Below are 23,741 nucleotides of genomic sequence, written 5' to 3' on the forward strand. Positions count from 1 at the left end.
TTAGTTTAATGAGTGGCACAGGTTCTTTTCAAAACCTCAAGAAAGTTTTTTGCCTGGGAAAAGTGAGGCAATACAACTAGTTTCAAGCACTGGAGATCACTAAAGCTCTCTGCCAAGGCTTCTATTACTTCCTTAATGTATTTGGGTTATATGCACTGGATTTGTTTTTTCCACCCCTCCCTCTCTAAAATAAAGTTATCATTATTTATGGCTCCTACAGCAGCATGAATAGAAAAAAAGAAGACAGAAGTGGGATGTCTATGATGACTAGTAGATGTTAAAGACTGTCTAAGAAAAAGCCACCACTAAATGAATTTTTTGCCTTAATTATCTGTAAGAATGATGACACTGAACAAAGACTGTTAATGGGAATTATCATATTCATAATAGAAACAACACTCAAAAACTTAATGTGCCAAAGTTGGTCGGTTTTGAATGAAATGGCGAAGGAAATCACATACAGGTTGAAAGGGAATGGTTTTGCTTCCAAGTAAGGGGAGGAATGATCCAGGCAATTAGTCACACATTAAAATGATGGAACTTTTTGGCACACATTTGAAAGACAGAATAAAATAATATAAATAAATGGACGATGGAATAAAATGCAACATTAGTTCACTTATGCAACATTAGTTTACTGAAGTTATACCACACTGCCCTCAATATCTTCTTCGGTAAGGAAAAAACACCCTATAGACCAAGGAAATAGAGCAAATCTAAGCTATTTTGAGCTCCATGCAGCATTATGCATAGAAATTCCAAAGAATTAATAGATAACCTGGAGAATATGGAGATTAGAATGGAGATTATAATTTAATATGCATCTGGTTTATAGGAAGGATGAAAATTCCTAATCTTAAGGTTGATTGACATTAGTGCTAACGTTCTAGGTTCCTTCTGGACCCTTGGTAATATTTTCATCAACAAAAGTTGGCCCAAAATATCTGAGAATTTTAATAGAAGCTTCTGGTGACACGGTGAGATTATCACAGAGAAAATCAGAATACTAAATAGGAATAATCAGATTATATTAACTACTAGGCAAAAATTGGATGGTATTTAACAACATAAAATGAAAAGCTGTATTTTTACAAATTAGTAAACATTTTTTTTTTTACTAAATACCAATTCTTAGAAGAAAGAAATATATTGGTCACAGGAGAAAAATTACAATCCAGCATGAGTCAGATATGAAAACAACGCTTAAAAAACCCTGAAATTTATTTGCACTGATACAAGGCAAAAGTAAGACTGTGTGCTATACTGGACACTGATCTGGTATATTCAAGAGCAATGGAGGTTGAGATGAGCAAGATGACACAGACAGATATCCCCATCTTCAAAGCAGGAATACAAAAATGCCTCATCTTATTTGTCATCGGATATGAAGCGTGAGGGTATGATTACTGAAGGACCACAAGGTCCTTCTCAGCATAAGGACAGGTATAAACTGGAACAAATGTAGACTAGAAATTAAAAGAATGAATAAGGTTCTGGAGTATGCTAGTAAAAGTAATGAGCAAATACTACTATTTTTTGATTTTATAGATTTTTATATATGAGCTCAAGCTGCAGGAAAGGAGATACAGGCTGACATCCCCAGACTTTCTTCACTAGTTCACTGTCTTCAGTTTGAGGAGAATTTCCTATGATTGGCCTAATACTACAGATTTGTTATCAATGAACCTGTGCTCATTAAAGTAGTCTCCTTTTAAATACAGTTTATCACTTCTTTATTTATAGGTATGCTTACATATTGTACTTAATATTCTCAAACTTAAATGAGGGCTTCTGGATAATAAAGGAGCAAACACATAAATATCTTAATTATGTGAGAATTTAATATTGTGAATAATTCTTTGGTTAACACTAAATATAACAGAAATAACCTCAGCCCTTGGACTGGAACTCAAGTGTACCATGATCGCTTTGTACTGGCTGAAAACCAGAATAATCACAAAAGCAATAACCCTGGATTGTACCCTGGCAGCCTATCCCAAGTGCCTCAACAAAATAAAAGAGAAAGTAAAAAAAGTAAGCAAGAAAAGAAATACCATCCACTAAAGCAGTCGCTAATAAAAGTTCCTGAGTGATTGCGCTGATGCTTGATGAGCCTGACATTTTAATGACTCATGTTTTACTTAAATAAAAATGATTAATGACAGACCTAACCTGGAGGAAATGGAAAGCTCGACATTATAGTTTTCTTCAGAGAAATGTAGCAGTAATTTGTAATCATTTGAATGCTCTAATGTAACACAAACTAAAGACTGGTGAAAAAACCTGCATTCAGCATTATATTAATCTCTGTATTAAATAAAACAGTATTGACTGATTAAACATATTGCAACACAATTTAAAAAAAGAACCGGAAATAAAGGAATATACTTTAAATAAAAGTAAATTTTTTTTTTTCTTTATTTTTCACAGTTACCTGGGCATTTTAGTTCATCTGTATAATCTCCACAGTCATTAGATCCATCACATATCCATTCTGGCAGTATACAAAGTGAAGTTGAATTACAGCTAATAAATCCTGAAGATTTTATTCCAAGTTTATAGAAGTAAGCACAGTTTGTATTATCTGGAAAGAGACAGTAAATTACTGTATCACACCTAATTCAAATTGAGACACTTATAGGCTGGTTTTCAGGTCTATCTTGAGTTTGTGCAGACCATGCAGCTGCCAGTATCCAGCTAGTAATGACTATGAATTAACTGCAATATAACAAGGAATTATCACGGAACAGATGCTGCGATGAAGCACAAACACAAACTTACTACAGTTCTTTTCATCTGAAGCATCTGCACAATCAATGATCTGGTTGCACTGTGCTGATTTTCCAATGCAAATCCCATCTGCACAACGGAATTCTGTTGAAGCACACGTTGAATCTGTAACATATGGTTATAAAAGATGTAAATTTGTGTACTAAACAGAGCCTTCAGATGCATATTATATGTATTATATTATATGTTTAAACCTTATACCTTTCAGAATTAGGCATTCAGGACACGCTGTACCTTCCATAGCTAAAAAACAGTAGAAATATAAAATCTAATAAACTTGAAAGTGTACGTTTTGGATTTTTATATTTGTTTTTTGAGTCTAAAAGTGTCTCTAGAAAGTTCAACTCAATTTGAGATAATCATGTGAGGAAGGAGGAAGTATTTTCAGGACCATCTACGAATCTCTCAGATTTCTTGCACGTAATAACGGGTTGGGGTTTCTGCCTTACTCATTTCTCTACTCATATTCAGCTAAATGATTAAAAATCATGCAGTGCTTTAAAAAAAATGCTAGTTACTACAGCTACATAGATTTTTAGCTATATATTGCAGAATAATTTCCCCTCCAAACTTTCTATTTGTAGCTAAGGATTTGTGTTGTCTGCTAGCTAGTTTTTATTCATTGGGTGAAGCAGATATATTCATTTTTTAAGACATAAAAAGAAAAACAATTCTGATATAAAAAGGGGAACAATTCTAGTGAGTTTTGCAAAGGACAGAGACACTGCCATGCATCTGAGAAGCAAAGAAATAGAATACTAGCTACTTCAAAGGAGAAACAGTGCAGCAGATGCAGAGAAGAAATTACCCATCTTTCAACACTTCTGTCTGGAGTAAAGATACCTTCTCAGTTATTATTCCACAGAAGAATCAGCAACTGTACTTTTGGAGTTTTCCACAGCCAAAATCACTCTCCTAGAGGACTTCATATCAGTCCTAACATATGCTTTATCAAACAAACCAGCGTGCACCTGCTTGTTTTTAAATTCCAACAAAACAGATCCCAGCACTTGTAATTCCATGAAGTTACATGCATTTTATAGCTAATTCTAGTTACATACTAAGTATTTTCAGAGTAATATTCCAAAATCACCTTGGAAGTAACTCTCATTTACCTTTACAGTCAAATTCATCAGAGTTGTCACCACAGTCATTCGCACCATCACACACTTTGTTACTTGAAACACAGCGACGATTAGAACACGGCTTGAAACCCTTCCGACACCCTCTGTTTTCTGGAAGGTTAAGTACAAGCACATAATTTAGATGCTTGATATATAATAAAAATAGCTTTACATTAAAACCAGACAAACATTTTAAATGAAAATGCATTTGAACCTATAAGAAAAACTTCGGAAATTGTTCACTTTTTGTCCAGCAGAAAAACTTGGATGGATAAACAGATAATGAATGAATAATGAAAGCACGATGAGAAAGAATGAAAGAATGACAAAAAAGGAAAGCCTAATTCCCAGTTTTCATTCTCTTGTGGTATACAAAGCCCATGTGCTTTAAATGCATTTGTTTTGACACATTTTTGTCTGGCATGTGACTATGTTTGCATATAGAATCAATAATTGTATCATATGGAATGAAACATGCCACATTTGCACTAAACCAAATTAGGAATAAATGGAGAGTAATATAACAAAAAATATCTGCAGAAAAGTTTCTGGATTTCTGAATGCCAGTACTGCAAGTGTTCTGCTCAGGTAAGTACAGTATTGAAGAATGAACTTTACAGATGTTATGTCTAAAAATTCGGGAATTATTTACTGAAGCCCTAACCATTGTGAAAGTCATGCCACTATAATAATAAATAATATTCACTGGATTAGTTAATAATAATGAGTCCAGCATCCTGTACTTTATCAGATTCAGAAAACAAGACAGGGTATATGACCTAGTGCATGACAGAACCACAGTTCTTCCTGCTATTTCCAATGTGTAGCTAAAAGTTCAATATGGTTGATTTAAATCAGGCAAAATGTACACTGTCACACTACAAATTAACATTCACAAAATTATGTGGCAAATCCATGGAAAGACAAATCCATGGAAAGACAAACGGTTGGATCTTGCATTTGTATTTTTTCAGTATTGTAGAATAAAATACAAAATAGTTTTAGCAGCTCGGTAAACCTGACTACTGACATGTAAGACAACTTCTCTGGAATGATAAGAAAGAGTATCGTAAGATTCCTCACCAGCTACAACTTTCTTATCTGTTCCCAGATGACTTTCTCTCTATTCCTTCAACCTACTCTCCTCTCCTAACAAAGAAACTGTATGAGACCTTTATCTTTCTTCCATGAACTGTGAATGAAATAAATGTCTAAAATTAACAGTAGAGACAAAGAGATTTAATCCATCTGAAAATACAGCTGAGTGGGTTTTTTGGTAGGTTTGGTTTTGGTATTTTTAAGCAATACGCATACATAAATACAAATACATCAACACATACTTAGAAATGAAACCTAAGGAGGAATTCACAGACATAAGTCATTTACTTTTCATTGCTTTGAAGGCATCACTTGTAATTCAAGGCCCTTTGCCCCCTGGTGACTATCAGTGTTTTGTATATTCCAGATTCTTATTTCCTTGTCTGATGTGATATCTTTTTTTCAGATTCGAACAAACCAACCTCCTTAGTTATCTACATATAGATGATCTGATGGAAAGTTATTGTTAGTTTTACATGACATGATCAAAGGAATTATCCCACAGAAGTCTGAATGCTAATGGGACACAAATTGAAGATCAAAGAAGGAAAAAAATGTCATAGTATCAGTTGCTATAGTCAGATTATTGGTGTTATTTTTTTATTGTGTTTCATTTTTTCCTGTATCAACTGTAGTTATCAAAATGGTAGAGGTGAACTTCAGGAATTAAACTGTAGAGGTGGCAGATATAAACATAATGGGTGGGTTAGAAATTACATGAAACTGTTCATATGAGAAACAGAAGCTTTGATATGGATATACAGAGCAAGACAAAGGCCAAGGGTTACACAGACACAGGTAACAAGGAAATTTAACTTAACGTGCAGGATACTTGAACAAACTAAGGTGCCTCCGTGATTTAGGAAAATTATTTGAACAGTAGTGGTTTAGACACTGCATCAGGCAAACACAGTTGGACACAAAACACCTGGGAGTGATCCAGTTTAGTGATTATTAGGGCAAAAAACCCAGAGAAAGATAGAATCCCTTGGGAAAAATATGAAAGCAATGAGTAGACACCCTTGCATCTTCTAACTTGTTGAAAGATACAGACTGGTGTAAAGAAAAATAATATAAACTTAAACAGAAAATTGGGTGGAAAGATATCTATGAGCCATCTTTGTATAATACTTTCATTTTAATGTTTTCTACTCACAAAGAAAACCTTATCAAATACGGAAAACTAAATGAAAATTGATACATTAAAGCTGAAAATACACATATTCGTGTTTTTACTTATTTTTGTTTTAGAGATAGAAATATGAGAACATTTTAGATGCTTTTATTAATTATGTCAGCTAATCCATCACGCTTGCAAGGAAAATATGTTCAGATATAAGCAAATCTATCCATATGTCAGGGTTTTTTTAATGCGCAAGTTGGTGTTCTTGTGGATCTCAGTGAGCAATTGATTTGAATAAGTAGAAAAGTCACAGAGGAATCAATATAAGAATGGATAACCAAAATAAGAACGTGAAGGCGAAACATCTGGAAACACTTACCACAGTAGAAAAGTTTCTCATCAGACTTGTCCTTACAATGAGCAATGCCATCACAAGTCAGCTGGTAATCAATGCATTCACCATTTCCACATTCAAACTCAGAATAAATGTTGCAAGTAGAATTTTTAGCTAAAAATAAAACATATTAAAACATACTTTTTTAATAGCTTTTACACTTAGTGATAATGAGAAAGATGTTGGCTGCATTTAAAATATCTCCTACACGGTTTTGAGAACCTAAGTACAAAAAAACCCCACTGTGGCATCAGAACTGAGAAGCTTCTACACAGTGGTGGTCTGAAGACTGCTGTACTTCTCTGGAAATTTGTTGGTATTATGCAGGATTGAGGACTGATATTTAAATAGCAAATAATTTTCAGAAATTTTATGTTCGGGTGAATTCCAAACCAAGGCGAGAGAGTCTGTAAAAGAAGAATACATAGCCAAATATCCACGAAGAACATGTAGCAAAGCAACTGAAAGGCAGTGATTCTATTAAGATGGTGATTTTGTAGCTACTGTGCTCAGCTATCCTCTACCCACACATGCCTCTCCACAACCCCCAGCTTGTATGCAACCGTTTCTTAATAGATGTTTTAAAAAAATTAAATTTCGTCAACATAGTACATTCAAAAGCAAGAAGCAAACACTTACCGTTACCTAGGAGTTAATTTAAACTCTCAGCTCTGGTTTGTGGCACCGTGCAGCTGCTCAGTGTGTACACAGGTACCAGCATTAATGCACTACATCCAATATTGAAGATATAGCCTAACACCCAGTGAAGAAAATCTGCTGTTTCTACTTTACTCACTACTTATTATTATCAAAAAAATCATTTAGATATGTACATTTTTTGTGTTCTTGCCGTCTCAGAGTGGATGTCTTATCTACTATTTTAGAAGAGAATAAGATGTACATTTAATTTTTTTACTCCTGCTTTCTCTTGCATACAGATTTTCTATCAGTTCAATTAGAAACTAAAAAGGTACCACAAAATTGACACAGAACAATTTGATCATGAACATTATGACAGTATGTACATTTGCTTCATCTGTATGGTTCTAAGCAAAATTATCGAACTTTAGGGAAAGAAGTAATACATAGGGCAACTCAAGAGGAAGGATAGGAAAATTATACCTAATTATTATGCTTTTCTCTTGTTTCCATCATAATTACTTCAGTGCAAATTCAGGAAGAACCCCTATCTACTATATACAAGTCAAGCCACTATAAATAGAAAACATTTTTTTTTAATTTGATTCAAACATGAAGAAAAATATTTTAAGAGTGCTGCAAATACAGATTCAGGACAAGGTGAGACCTGATCTTGAATATGATTTATGTAGTCCTTTAAATTTTAATCAAGTTTACCCCAGCAATTATTTTTCTCTCTCTTTCCCCATTTTTTAGCATTGTACAAACTTAGATCTTAAGAAAAGTCAGTCTCAATTACATTTGTAGTTTGTCTACTTGAGCAGGTTAGTCTGCAATCTTTAGAGAAAGATGGGGAAAAAAGAAGTATGTATAGTATAATGTGCACACAGCTTAAGTCTAAGTGGAAAACCTTGGAGAGATTGCTTCAAACCCCAACTTTCAGAAACAAAGCATTTTAATGCCTTTCAAAACTGTTTCTTTGATGAGGAATAAGTAGTCTGGGTAGTCTTATTACCCATATAATAATCCAATCCCTCTTTGAAGCTTTGTCTCAAGAATCTTGACTGGAAGTAAGTTATATAGTCTAATTAGACTTTGAAAGGACAGTTAATTCCTTTTCTCGGTTGGAATTGCTAACTTTCAATTTTATTGAGCATCCCTTTCAACTGTGTTACAAAGAAAGAAACTTTTGATCTCACAGCTTAACTATAGTCTGTCTTGTTTCCATCCTTCCTGTGCTAGTCAACCCCAACGTTTAATGTCTGTCTTTTTTTTTTTTTCTTCTCTCTTTTAACTAATAACTCAGATGAACATTTCCTGCAAAGATTTAGAAGATGGAATCTTATATCATTGTCTAGATGAGGACTTAAACACGGTTTTACCTAATAGCAATTTGAAGAGTTTTAATTCTTTTAGAAAATAGAAATGCCATATAATATTATAAAATAAATGATGGGACCTCTGAATTTAACTGCAGAACCTCTTTCACTTCCACTGCCTTGACAAGGTAAAGAAACAGGTGAGAAAGAAGTGCTTTAATTAAGGTTCAACTTCAGTAACTCATCTGATATAGCCCTAGACAGACCATATGGATGCAGGCAAGATACCTTTCTCTATCTCAGCAGTAATTATGATAGTTATGTAAAAATCATACCTATTACTAAGTAGTATCTTATGACCTGTTACTACCCTAATAGCAGTTATGTTTTATATCTTGGTTGTGTTTTTCTCAACCTCTTCGGGATGCCAGCAGCCATCTTTCTCTACCACCTCCAAACAAACCAGGACTTTTATAGCATTCATGAAATGAGTTTAAATCACTACATAAAATAAATAATGGCCATCATATTTAATGAAGGTAAAATGAGTATCACTGAAAAATTTGTCGCCTTACTGCTCCAGACATTAAGAATTCCAACTCTTCTTTGTATTTTCTCTGATTCTAATTAATCTAGGAAACCAATATATTTATGATAGAAATAACCAAGAATTGAAAAACTTTCAACCTGTTACAAATTGATCTTGTCTTCTGTATCAGCCCATGAGGTTTCTGCCCTGCTGTGAGGAAGTAAAAAAAACCATTAGGCTCTTGCCAGCCTAGCAATGAGGGAAAAATTCCTTGCCAGATTCAGAGAAGGTGGTGGCAGTTAATTCTAAGTCTTTAGAAATTCCTGTACTTTACCATACTCTATCTCAATGTCAGCTGAGCAAGTGACAGACCTGACCCACAAGACCAAGTACAAACTGGTAGGCAATGGAATTAAAGGAAATTTTCGAACTCCAAGAGGTCTCTGAAATGATCAAAATCAGTAAAACTTGACAGTGGAGGAATGTGAAATAAGGTGATTATATAAGTCTGGTGGTAATATTCCATCTGCAGGAAGCAGAAACATTTGGCTGTAGTGGAAAATATCTTTTTGTCGTAATGTCTTAATATCTTTGAAGCATTAACACTCAGACTCCTGTTCACACAATTGCAGTTGATCACTGGATTCTGATACTAAAATAAAAGTCTGCTACACTGAAACACTGTTATAGTTTAAATTGAAATCTTTGTCACGGCAAATCAACTGTAAAATTCACTGTATCTCAATTCTACAGATAGACAAAGCAGTTTTTGAGTATGAGCTGTAAAGTAATACAGCTTAATTGTACACTACTTTATTACCCTACCTTGACATTAGATCAGCTGTATATGCCCTGTTGTGAAGGATCAGAGTTTTAACCCTCATACATCCATATATTTAATTACAGAACCAGTTTTTTGTTTTGTTTTGTTTTTTTTTTTTTGTTTTGGTTTGGTTTTTTTTTTGTGTGTGAAATCTCAGTGATCTCATAATGCACTATGTAAATACTTGCTTCACAACTAACAACATGCATGTGTGAGTCAAAAGTAAAGGTGGAAGGTGAACTATGAAGTGTGTGAACGTGCAGAATAAAACTGGAGCAATTCACATATTTGTTTGGGACGTGCTGGTAGCTACTGTATGATTATACTGATTATATGCATAATTAATGTATGCATCTGATTTCATTTAATAGCAATATTTTAGGAAATTAAGCAAAAGGCAAGGCTATGGATCCAAAATAATTATGGCAAGAGCAGTTTTAGGATTAAAATCTTAGATGCAATAACCAAGCAATTAGCTTGGTATGGTATAAAACTAATTACAGCCTCCTCACAAAACTGTGTAGCTGAGATTCCAAGCCTAAGAATCTGATTCTAAAGGACTGGGGTCTAGCCCTAAGGATACCTTGAGCCAATTTACATTCACATCAATACTGAAAGGTCTAATTCTACCCTTTACCTCATCACAGTTCTGTTCTCAGTAGTTCTCTTTATCTGGCTCTAGTGATCCTGCAGCTGAATGAGTTGAATGAGCTCTGCTCACTGATCCAACCAAAACTAGGTCTAAAACCAGAAAAGCCTAATTCCCATGCTTGGTGAAAGGCATATGATAAGAGGGAGAATAAGACTGTCCTTACCAGAAGCACACTTCTTGCTTTTATTGAACTGAATTAAACAACACTATTCTTTCTTGTTATGAAAATACTATTGACTCAGATGTACCAGGAAAACCTAATATCATTCAGGCATGAAAAATATCAGGGGCATGATTGAAATAAACCACTAGCAAAGGACTAGGCATGGAGAATATCTAATACGGGTATTTCAGTGAAGAACTACTTCTCCTCGTATCTCACACCAACACAGCTCTGCATATACAGACCAGTATTTTAAAAGTGACTCAGTACTGGTAGAAGAGAAGCCCCTTGTTAGGCTGTTCAGGAGCAACAGTCTGCCACAGAAGCATTTGAAGCAGTTGAACTGTCTAATCTTGTAGCAAGATGGGAAATCTTGATAAATCATACACAAAACTTAAGTGTGATTTTTCCTGAATGTCATAGTGCCTTTCTATTGTTACAATACAAAAAATTGATTTCGAGAAAGCAGATGGTTCAAAGCTATGAAACTGAAGCAGCAGAACAGGCTCACTGGGCAGATAAATACAGAAGTGGAGAATTTATCTAAGAGTTGGGATTTCTGCCCCACAGAGGTAAAGGTCCAATAAGTCACCGGAATTTGGAAGTGGTCTCTAACTATGGCAGAGAGCTATTAACACAGTGACATTAACAAAGACGCAAGGCACCACCCGCTTCCCCCACAGCTTCCCCTCCATTCTAAATCCAGCCAGCTACACTTGTTGAGGAGAGAAGCAGAGAGTCACATTCCACGTTATGAATGTGGGTCATCCGTAGGGAAACAGCCCAAAGCTTTCCAGTCATGTCATCAAACAAAGAGATTTTCTCCAAATTATTAGAAAAGCTGGAAGAGTGCAGAGTGTGTACATATATTGCATCCTTCTAAATTATCAGCATATACTTCATGTTCATGAACCTCAACTCTGCACAGGGACAGTGTGATCTCTCATGGATGACCATACATTCTGAAACACTTCTGAACTATAAAAAAAGTTATTTCATATTTTCTTTATCATGTACTAAGACATACTGGTTCAGAGGAAGCGTGGGAAGATGCGAGAATTTACAGCAGTGTAATACAGAATATTTTCCAACAAAATCAGTATCCAAGTATTCTGAAAATTGAAGTGATACATTTCCTAATTACTAAAACCCCAATTTTACATGATTAAATACAACAGCTGGTTAATAAGTTACAATAATTTTCTATGTCTAGGGACATGAAATTAAAATATTTGTACTCAACAGAAACAAACTGCAAATATGAAATGAGTAGAACATGACTACCCAAACTGGAATTTAAGGAAAGTATAAGTACGAATGTTTTTTAAACCCCCCAAAGCCTGATAAGACATAAAATAGTTAAAGGTCTGCTATGTGCTGAACTGCCAGATCAATTTTTACAGTATATAGAAGCAATAAAATTAATGGCTTGGGCCAGCTATCTTTCCTTATGATAGCCAACCGCATCACACCATAGAAAAGCATTGTGTCAGCTAGTATTACTTACTCACACATCTGTTATCATCTATCAGTATTCTATCCCCTCTACATGAGCAGTTCACTCGTCCATCAGGAGTCAGAAGGCATAAATCATGACAACCTCCATTCATTTGTGCGCAAGGAGATAACTCACCTGAAAAACAAATGATAAAAGATGAACTCTCTTTTATTAAATTTGCTTCAATGGCCAATGTCTTTGAGAGAGCAAAGATCACCGTATCTCAGATTCATGGGCAATTGATTCAAGTTTTATCAGTCAGGTGAAGATGTCAGAATGCCTCAGATGCTAGCATACTAAAGATAAACAAATGGAGTTGCCTCAAAAATAATAATTATTAAACCCCACAACATTCACAACTGCCGCTATTTGGCAGGAAAGGATTTAACTGCTATCAAAATGAGCACAATGTCCATAGCAAAAAACGGTAATTCAATAATATTTATTTACTTGGGGAAGAGGTTATATCCCATCTTTTGCTAACAGTTCTGCAACAGAAAGGATTTATGAAACACCATGGAAGGTTTTAACTTGGTTAAGACTAAGTAAAACTATTGAAATGAATGATACAGGAATCAAGAAAGAGGCATATCTTGATTTGTAACTTACAACTGTTAGTATCATTGGCAACAGCAATAATGCCCATTGGCTGATGCGGGATATCAGAACGAAGAACTTTTGTATCTCCTCCTGTATATTTACTGGAACGCAGAATAGCTCTCCTCACTCCATCTGACCAGAAGATATAATCGTCATAAACAGCCAGGCTGAGAAAGGTACCTGGTCCAGATTTGACAATTACCTAAAATACATAAGTACACAAGAGAAACATGAGAAAGAATGTTGTCGCTACATAAGAAGTTTTAGAAGTGCAAACTGTGACTCACATCCCTTTGTTGTTTTAGACAAAACACTTAATTCCTCCATACTTACAGCACCTGGAACAATGACATAATAGCACTTAAAGCGTGATAAAGAATTGCTACAAGAGTTCAAATTTCAGAAATCCAGGCATGTCTTAAGTAAAAAAAATAAAATAAAATCACAGTTTATCTAAATGTGCCTGTAAAATACCTACTCAACAGGCTACCTGCTTAATAGCTCAAACAGAAAAGAGAACAAGAGGCCCTGTAGCAAGGCTGAAAGTCTAAAAATTCTGAGTCATTATGAATCAAAGTGAAAATCATGTCTCAGAACTTAAGAGCATTCACCATATGATCACATTAGTTGAATCCAAGACAATAAATGTTTCATGTTGTCCAATTTAAAAAAAAAAAATCCACAGTTGCCATACCAATTATCAGTTTAAAACTTAGACAGGAAATATGATTTGAAGTTCGCTATATAGTAGGGTTTGAAAGAGCAGAAACAAAATTAATTTAATCCCAGTGTATATCACAGCTCTTGTAAAATATTTTCGTATGTCTTCTTTTTTTCTATGTATCTGAATTAAAAATTTAGCATGTACAGTCTCTGCTCTGAAGAACATAACGCATTTTTAATCAGTGCTCTAGCTGAAAATTTAATTTCGACTGAACAATTATTGTAAGGGGGTTATTATTTCTCCATTAGATAATGGAAATAAATAATATTCTGAAAATATTTATTGTATTATAATCTTCCATGTTTCACTGGGAAAATTAGTAACTTATGTATATGTATAAAGTGGGAAGTTTGTCTGACCCAGGCTGGCACCCCCCACCCCCCACCCCCCCGTATCTATGTATCTATTTGCTACTTAACATAGCAAAATTGGTATAAAACCAGAAAAAGAATACCTTTCTTTTAACAACTCAACAGAAATAACTTTTATAATAATCAGTGCTCAGCCTGTATCTCTACTTAGGTTACCACAGTTTTCTATTTGCCTCATGTCCTTTATCCTCTTTTCCCAAAGGACCTTTATAATAATGATGGGAGTTCATGGATATCAACTTGAAATATAGAGGATAATTATCTGCATATCCCCAGCACATCTGATGAATTTGAGCTATTCACGCTGACTGCACATAGGATGCACCATGCACGCAAAGCCAACTGGTACACTGCTTAGCCTACCTGCAAGCAGATGCTGTGTACCTATTTTTTTAAATGATGGAATGAGAAGGAAGTGGTAATGGTCAATCCGATAGTTAATAAATAAATAAATAAACAAACGGCGAGGAGCTCTTTCTCTTCATATAAAGAATTTGCCTAATATATCCATCCATATTAAATTTTGTGGAATAAAATAGCCCCATTTTTCCTTCTACAGCTATGCCTTGGAGATTAAGAAGTTGCCCCAACTCTGCAGTTTTCAATACCAAGTAATGCCTCAGTGGCAGTCTGTTCACACGACCAGGGTATTTTATATGTCAGATCACTGTCCGGGGTATTTCAGTGATTTGCCAACATAAATAATTGTAGTCCAGTGCACAGGATCATTCTTGTCATATTTAAATTCAATTATACAGAGTGTCAAAATTACTTAAAATACTCAAATAATTACAACATATTGTACATCATTATATATTTCTGCATATTTGAAAGAAGGTTTGACCAGCAAATCCTTTTTCCTAGCGATAAATGTCCCAAGAGGACAACTTTTCTCTAGCCAACGTCTTTTTTTTTTTTTTTTTCTTTAAAAACTAAAAATATTAAAAGATACATGGGAGTGAATTAATGCAAAAACCTCTTCTGTTATCCATGACGGTGTGAAACTGTCTCAGTTTGAAAGATTTTCTTGTCACCACCAGTGCTAAAGGCGGCACTGCTCCATACAGCTTTCTGTGTTCTGTAGCACTGTCAGAATTTCCTCAAATTGTAACAAAACAATGTAAATTAATTATAGAACTGATCATTGTTGTTCAACCTTGGGAGATCTGAGATCCAAATAAAGGGTCACAGAAGCTAACATCCAGGAACATTTGTTCACTAGTGCTTACAGCACTTAATTCACTGAAATCTCTCTATTATGTGGCAGGACTACCCAAGGATGCTGGTTTTATTCAAGTATCCAAAAGGAAGAGTTCATATTTCTAACAGCTTTTGGCCAACTTTACAGCCTTTTTAACATTCTAGTTTATAGAATAATGCTGAAAATGACCTTTTTTTTTTTTTTTTTTTTAAATCTTGATAGCACTTCTGAACGATCAGAAGTAACTGAAAATTAAAGACAATTTCTTTAAGCCTTTTCATCCGTTGGTTGCCTGCCAAAGCATGTTTAAGTCCTGAGGATTCAGTGTCAACCAAATTTGCTGTGTATCAAACCTGTTTTAAGTCATTTATGTCTCTATATCTTGTATTCTGTACAGTTTGAACATTCCTTTTCCCAGCAGTGACTGCAGCTCTGGACAGAGATACCTGTAGATTCACCAGCAGGATCATGTAAGGAAAATTCTGGTTCTCACACCATGACCCTCCTTGGGTGGCCCCATCTGTCTGGCCCAGGAGGGGTAGGAAGCATGCAAGGGTCTGCCCACTAATTCCTGCTTCTATATTTCTTGCTGATTGCCTGTCTCTTACAAAATAATGATGGAAGCCAATATAAATGCTTCGCAGATTTATTCCTCTGAGTTATTGAAAGCAATCTGATCAGCTTTGGATCTAAACCTAAGACAACTGTTGCAGTCTTTCAGGGAATGAATGTACCTGAACACATAACACTGAGAAGAAAGCCAGCGCAGAACCAGTGATCACCATTCAATCGTAAGAAAAAATTATGTTTTCAAAGATAAGATTTCAAGATAATCAACCTACAGTAAGTTTAATATAAATTGGTGGCTATGTAGGAACAAAGGACCCAGAGCAGTGCCCCCACTTTCAAGAATACAGGGAAAAACCTCCTTACATGCCCCATCTGGAAGCATATTATCAACACAAGCAAAATGCCCAGTTAATCTGCAATCATACAAGTGCAGTATATGCTGTCTGTTGTTCAGTCAAGGGTGCATAAACTGTACTGGAATTGAAAAGCCACTGCATACAGAGTTAGAGGGAAAAAGGACAAAGTTCCGTAAGAAACTGAGCATCTATATTACATAAAATACCATACGTGGAATAACTTTTGAACCTCTACAGACAATATACATGCAAAGAGAACTAGAAGGTACAACATTAACCATCAAATTTAGTCAAGCATGATAATAGGCCACAATGTAAAATTTAATTCAGAAAGGCCACGTTCACGCACTCCCACAAAGTACCGCAGTATTGTAAAAATACTTAAGGCCTTTTCTAGAAAGGACAAAAACTGCCAAAAAGCACCCTGTGCCAAAGGCAGCAAGCAAGAATAATTATGGTCATCAGTAATGTATTTGGTCTCAGAAGAGAGAAATGTGGTAGTGAATGAATGTGCACACGTTGAAAAAAATCAATCATTGCTGTTCTGCATTACAAAGATCTGAAACGAACACTGTTTTTTTTTGTTTGTTTTTTGTTTTTTTTACAGTAACGAGTTTTTAAACATTTAACAGTATAAAACAAAAATCAATCATATAAAAACTCTGTCTTGACAAATTTTATTGTATGTCTGAATTCACACCAGAAATGGCAATATGTACAATTTTAAAACATTAAGGAAACCTGAACAAGACATCCCTACCACCCCTTCCACCCAAACCACGGAAAGTCAAAGACATCCAATGGCACATCATGTGTTTTAATACTGAATGATGCCCACATTCAGTTACAGCATGTACCTCGAGCTCTGAATAACAGATGAAAAGTCTTCTCTGCTTCCCGTAAAGACATAGAGAGGCTGGGGCTGGTGGAGGAATGTCACAAGTAGCAGGGCAAATTATTTTTAACAATCATCCTTTCCTCTTTAAGTTCTGATTTTCAAGTTTTCCAGACAGCTTTTAACATAGAGCTACTCTAAATTTGAGGTATGTGTAGCAGTTTCTCTACAAAAACATGATTGAAACAGGGAAGCAGCCAGTCAGGTAGACATGTCAGCTAGACAAGAATTTATGCCAGAACACTGTAATTTGAATGATTTATAGAAAACCCTTATTAGATTGTCAGTAAGAATTAGATTCATAACAATTCTTATCATGACAATATTTAACTTTTATAGAAAGACAGTTTTTTTTTAAAAAATATGAGTACATTAGCTTAAAATATGAGTTGCTTTTAGGTATTTTAACTCTAATTAATGGCTTACTGATAATACGTCTTTTGAAATGCTTAATAAATGGGCAGTGCCATCTAATAAAGCTTTTTAAAGTTTTTTAAGTGCTCTTTACTTTTCTAAAGATACCTACCTCTACTTAGAGGTCTGTAACAGAATGAGAAATCTAGTATAGAAAACTACACTTAAAAAGGTTAAAATTTAAAGTCAATTGCATAATAAAATCATTACACAAGGATAAAGCAATATCAGTCATCTTAAAATAAATAACATTTGAGATGAATATCATAAAACTCAGTCTGACAGAACTGACTTATACAGAACACCACATTAATGAAAATTAGCTAATGTATTTTAGTCTTTCAAATGGAAGGCATAAAATATTATGCCATATTTATTAATCAGTTATGAATATTGTTTTTAAAAGAGTATAGACAAGGGATCTATGAAAAAATTTATGAGAATGTGATACAGGGAAACCAGTTGCACAGACATGGAAAAAAAATAATCTAAGTAATAACTTCTATGTAATTGATTTAGCTGCTTAAAAAAGATACACTTATTTCTGAGTCCCTGCTTTTCTTGTTATTGATGTAGTTGCTTTAATAAAAAAAGCAAAAGTGCTATCGCTTGCTGGATAACAAAATTAATCAGCCTTGATCTGGAGTATCCAAATTCTGCCCTTCCAATGCTATTAGGACAAAAATCTTATGTTAACCGGAAAAAAGAAATTGTGGGGTGTGAGGTGGACGAAGAACTTACAGACAGAGGAAGAAAGAAATTTGGTACAGAACAGTTGTGAGTTTACCAGTTTCTTATTCCTGTTGCCACAAAAGAAATTAGAGAATGTCTAGTCTAGGCTTACGCTGGGTTTTGTGAAAAAACAGTGCCAGTCACTGCTACACTAAAAATAATCATGCTTTTTGTTGATTGGTCAGAATAAAGACCGTATTTTCATCATTGTCACATCTTTAATACATGTATTTGCTTTTAATTTATTCTATCCTTCAAAAAGACCTTTGCAGTAACTTGAATTGCAGTCACATAGCAAAGGATACAATGGACGTACTAGAATACTGCATGTAGCAAGGACAGTAAGATCCCGTTTCCATAGAATTGTCCGAGTGCAATGTAACATAATCAGAAGTGCTTCCTCTTCAACAATTAATTTTTGTTTCTCAGTGCTAGAAATGAATGTTTAAGACACCGAAAACCAAATCGCAATGCTAAATTTGCAGTGTTCCAGCTGCTAGTTAGATTTGCAGTTCAGCAGAATGATATATTAAGCAACTGTTTATAACAGGCCTGTACTTTTCAGTGCCATTCAAATGGAAAGCATTCATCTCTGTAAATTGCAACGATATTAACCAGGTTCTTTGCAACTCCACGTGTATTAATTACACAATACTTATTTTCAACATCATAAACGACAATGACAAACTTCATCTAATGTAACATTTATTTCCATCTCCTAGAATTTCGTGGGATCCCGAGATATTATAAACGATCTTATTCTCCACAGCCTTAGAGATTATTTTTATCTTTTCATTAATTCCTTCTGTCAGTTCAGTTCTACCAGGCTACTGACACTGGACAACCACCTGCCTAGCTCATACGGATTAGAGGATTTATTGCCATTGGTTAGGGAATCACTTTCATTAGGCTTAATCTTAGCATTAGTTTAGAGAACTACTCAAAGAAAGCAACTCATCAACGTCAACGGAGTGGACTTCCTAGAAAAACAACTATTTTAGGCAGGGGGAGTATTTCACTCTTTGCATTGGTTTTTCAGACAAATGTTAAAGGGAACCATGGACATTTAGAAAGTTGAGAGAGAAAGACTCATTTTTACAAGATTTGCAAGAGAAAAGAATCAAGAATAGCATATTCCCGCTACAGCTAATATGTTTATATTGCTGGACAGAGACATTTAAAAAAATTCACCACAACTGCACTCTAGTATTGTTAATTTCCAAGATTATCTACACCATTATAATTGCTTTTCAAACACAGAAAGAATGAATTGATTTAAAATGCCCAGGGAGGAGGTGGAGTCACCATTCCTGGATGTGTTTAAGGGTCTTTTAGATGAGATGCTGGAGGATATGGTGTAGGGGAGAACTTTGTAGAGTAGGGCTGATGGTTAGACTTGACGATGCCAAGGGTGTTTTCCAACCTGAATGATTCTATGATTCTATGACAAAGCCCAGAACATAATGATAAACTATCATAAAAAGGGGAATAGGAGAGGCCAAATATGGAAAACATAAGTTGTAAATTGTGCATGTTGTGCTTACAATATCATTTTTTACTATCATTCCTTGTTTCTCTACTGTTATTGCTTCTAGTGGTGTTTAACAAAATCACAAGGAAGCAGGAAAAACTGATGAAATAATTTCTCTTTTTTTTTTTTTTTTTTTTTTTCCTAGACAAGCATCCAAGTATATTAAAATATGTGCCTTCTAGTTGACATTAATTTCCTTCAGGTTAGTTTTCACCTTTGATTATTTATCAGTATATCAAGAATACAGTAATGTGATTCTTCAACTCAGAATCAGATTCAGGACTTGCATCTTTTTGTAACTGCTCATGTTCAGATCTTTGTGAGAACCTTTTCTAAGACTTTTCAGCACATTCTGATTTAATAGTCTACATTTCTACTTGTTAATATTTACCTCTAAGTGGCCTTAGTGAGTTAATCGGCCACTTCTCAAGGTAACATTGATGTCATCATGAATACCTTCCAAGAACTGACCAAAATTACTCCGCTGTCCCCATTCATACTTGTACTACAAATAAATATAATGATGCCTGAAAAGTCATTTCAGATGTCAGTCATAAACTCAAGTTTTTCATGAATGCATAGCCAAACATTTAGCTTCCTTTTCTGCACTTATTAGTTTCAAGAACTGATCCAATAAAACGTTACTGAAGATAACAGAAGTTGCACACCAACTTTGGAACTTGTTTAATTGTTTAAATACAGATTCCAATGAAATAAAAACATATATTCTAGAAACTGAAATTTATAATTACTGGAAGGCTGCAATTACACGAAAGTTATAATTACTGAAGACATCTCTATAATCATATTGCTTTCAACAATCACTCCTATAGGGCCACAAAACCCTAACTGTGACAAAACCTTTCCAACCTGGATGTTAGAAAATAATCTGACTTCTATTTACAGCAAATTATCTATATCTCTAGGTTCTTGATACATAAAATGTTACAGAATACTCAATACTAAAGGAGAAAAGGAAAAAAAATCAAAATAGCTCATGATTTATTAGAAAAATACATATAAAATATATAATCAGCTTTATTTGCTGTTGGCTCAGTCCCTGTGTTCATGAACAACATGTCAGAGTTAAAACACTAAGCAGCTAAAAACAGCTGTGGCCACAATAGTAAATCCAACTACGGGCAGAAGCAAAACTGGAAGGGAAATGGGAAGGGATTGCAAAAAAAATAATTGCCACTTTTTTTTTTTTTTTTTTAAACAAGAAGATCTGACACAGCAGAACAAGGAATTAAAAAAACAAACAAACAAACAAAACAAAAACAAACAAACAACCAAACCCACCAAAACCAAACCAACAAAACCCTCCAGATATTCTAAGTAATAAAAAGGAACAAAAATAATAATAAAAAAAAAATTCTTCCAAACTTAAAAGAGTACTCCAGCAACCAAATTCTAGTATTAAAATATCAGCTTAACAGAAAATCAATAAACCCTTACAATCCACTTAAAAGAGTCAATTCAATACTGCTAAATTATTTTCTACCCAATCAATGTGCGAGATTACTGTGGTGAGTAGAATGAAGAAAGAAGCTGCTATCTGGAAGAAAATTCATTACATTACCATTTTATGTTCTACTATACAATTTCTGCCTTTGTTAACCTAACTGAAACTAGAAAGCAATGAAGCAGAGATAGTGAGGAAAAGGGTAATCTGTTTACTTTTGAGGGCTGGTTGATGGCAGGACCTTGCTGAAACACCCTAAAGAATCTCAGATCACCACAACGGTGTAATGTTTACTACTTGTATTACCCTGATGTTACAGAAACCAAAGATCTCATCAACCTGGACAGCATATGGATGAAGAAAAACTGCCCTGGAACTCTTATTTCACTAGCTCGAGAATACAATTTCCTGGCTGGATTCTGGCATTCTTGTATCAGTAAGAATGCATCTACATGGTGATGAGCAACTCTGCTGAAGCACAGCTGTGAGGCCAGAACAGTTTAAGTGCAGATTTGAATGAAGCAGCCTGGTCTTTTTTTTTTTTTTTTTTTTTTTTTTTTTTGATATGACAACCGCCATCTATCTAATGCAGGAAAAGTGCTTTCAGAACCCAGGAAGCACACACAAGTGTTTCACAGCTCACAGTATGTGAGAACTCAGATCAGTATTTCTGACAACAAAGCTAGCTGATTCTCCCCAAACAGGCATTGGTGTAGCATTACTAGTAGTAGTACGGCTTCGTGGAGGTAACACACCAGAGTTCCCACAAAGCATTCGAAAGAGCATGCCGGACTTACTGCTTTCAGGAGCTTTTATGTCTACTGTAATGGGGGAGAAGAGTTAAAATGACAGAAAGCCAAACCAAGAGGCAATGTAGAAGTAGAAAGTTTCAACATGAAAAGACTGAGGAAACTGAATGATCACTTTGCCTTGCTGATGCAAACTGAAAGTCAGAGGTGTGATTAAAAAGGTGGGATTTTAGAAATGGTTTCTGCAACTTAAACTGTTTCCACATAACCTGCTAACTACCTTGCACGTAACTGACAGCATAGTCAAAACCTTAAGTAAAAGAGAAACAGGAAAGTAAAACTAAACATGACAGCAAAATGGAAAAGAAACAGCAGTACAAGACAGATGTATACATCAGAAAGTGGAAATGCAGCAAAAAATTAAAAAAAAACAAACTGAAAAAAGTGCAATAAAATAATTTAAGAATCCCTGTTGAACTAAAGGAGGAACAAAAGAATATCCAGTCTAGAAAGAGGTATTTTCAGAGAACACAACTGAAGAAAGTATAGAAGACAAAGGAAAGGAAATTATTTTTAAAATTATTTACTACTGCTGAGCTAAATTAGATATTTTTTTCTTTTCCCTAATAAATGTGATCAGAATAGTAGTGACATAGACAAATAACGTCGTAGATAAGAGATGGAAAAGTACTTAATCAAAGCAAATAAGTAGAATAAAATGGAATGAATATAACTATTTTTATATATTGTTAAGCTCCAGGAATTTAAGAATGAGTGTCTGAATTTCCAATAAACTTGCAGGCAAACACAATGAAGTATTCGTACAAGTTCCTACTTGTGAGAGAAGTAAAAGTTGCATGTGTCTTTTTAATAGGCATTTTTAATTGACCAATGAACCTTACTTCAAGACAGGAGCTTGTAATTTAGAATTATTATAATGTAGATTAATATATCATGTGATGGAATAATATCAAAAAAATCCTCTAATATATTGTCAGTCTTCAAAAATGACAACAAAACAGAAAATAAAGGACAGGAGGATGACATAATATATTAGAACTTTCAAGCTGTGATCAAAGTCCTACCAAGAAAATAGTTGAGAAACTGAGAAGTACAGGAAAAATGTGTAATTTTTTCTACCTATATTTTAAGGTGGCAACAAGTCCCTCTCAATACTTTATGTGGGAGACAGCAAACTGAGGTACTTTCCAGGTACATAATTACCCAAATTAGTCAGGAATGAGAACAGATAAGACTGGATGTATTTTGGAACTGACAAATGAAGCAGGATTTAAGAAAAACACCAAACAGCAGAAACTAAGCAGAGATCGTTTGAACTAGTTACATCTTTTTGTTACTTAAGTTGGAACTCCAAGGTCATTGCACACAACCCAGTTAAAAGTTTTGATTACTTATATTTAGTAACATAAGAGACAGAATAATAAACAATTCTGCAAATACTATTGAGCTGTTATATGGTTCGATATAGATCTGCTACATGTACATCTGGAACACCATGTGCTGTTGTGGTACATTATCTGACAAAAGATGCAGCAGTAACTGAAGGACATATGGATCTAAATGATATGAATCATCTTTGAAAGTATGACCCTAATTTAAATAAAAAGTAAGTACAGATTTTATAGAACATTTATAATCAAGATATAATTAAAGCATAAAACCCAAGGAATAATATGAAAGAAGGAAAAATAGTAATTCTATTTTTATCTCCTAAATGACGAAACAAAACAAAATTAAAAAAACAACAAAAAAACCCCAACAAACCAAAGAAAACTATGAAAATGCCTTCTGTATGTTATTCTTAGATACACAGATGGATTCACTGAGAAAAACAAAACAAAACAGAAAGATAATACATTTTCACAATGAATATATAGTCAGAAATTGTACAGTTTATAATCCGTATAGCTTTGGTTTGTCCAGTTTCTGATAGAGTTACTGCATCTGAAGACATTAGGGA

At 34.5% G+C, this 23,741-nt stretch overlaps 1 protein-coding gene across 1 annotated transcript in view; it reads right to left on the bottom strand.

Moving 5' to 3' along the window:
• The window catches only part of LRP1B (LDL receptor related protein 1B), a 568,332-nt gene that overhangs the window by 134,176 nt on the left and 410,415 nt on the right, over positions 1-23,741 (bottom strand). The window contains exons 44-49 of the mRNA XM_026852527.1: positions 12,762-12,954; positions 12,162-12,287; positions 6,515-6,643; positions 3,906-4,025; positions 2,782-2,895; positions 2,435-2,584 (exon numbers count right to left, since the gene is read on the bottom strand). Coding sequence (XP_026708328.1) covers positions 2,435-2,584; positions 2,782-2,895; positions 3,906-4,025; positions 6,515-6,643; positions 12,162-12,287; positions 12,762-12,954 — 832 coding nt within the window. The remainder of the gene's footprint in view (positions 1-2,434; positions 2,585-2,781; positions 2,896-3,905; positions 4,026-6,514; positions 6,644-12,161; positions 12,288-12,761; positions 12,955-23,741) is intronic.

This window comes from Athene cunicularia (assembly GCF_003259725.1).
Source record: "Athene cunicularia isolate RWA chromosome 7 unlocalized genomic scaffold, athCun1 chr7_part1, whole genome shotgun sequence".
NCBI lineage: Eukaryota > Metazoa > Chordata > Aves > Strigiformes > Strigidae > Athene > Athene cunicularia.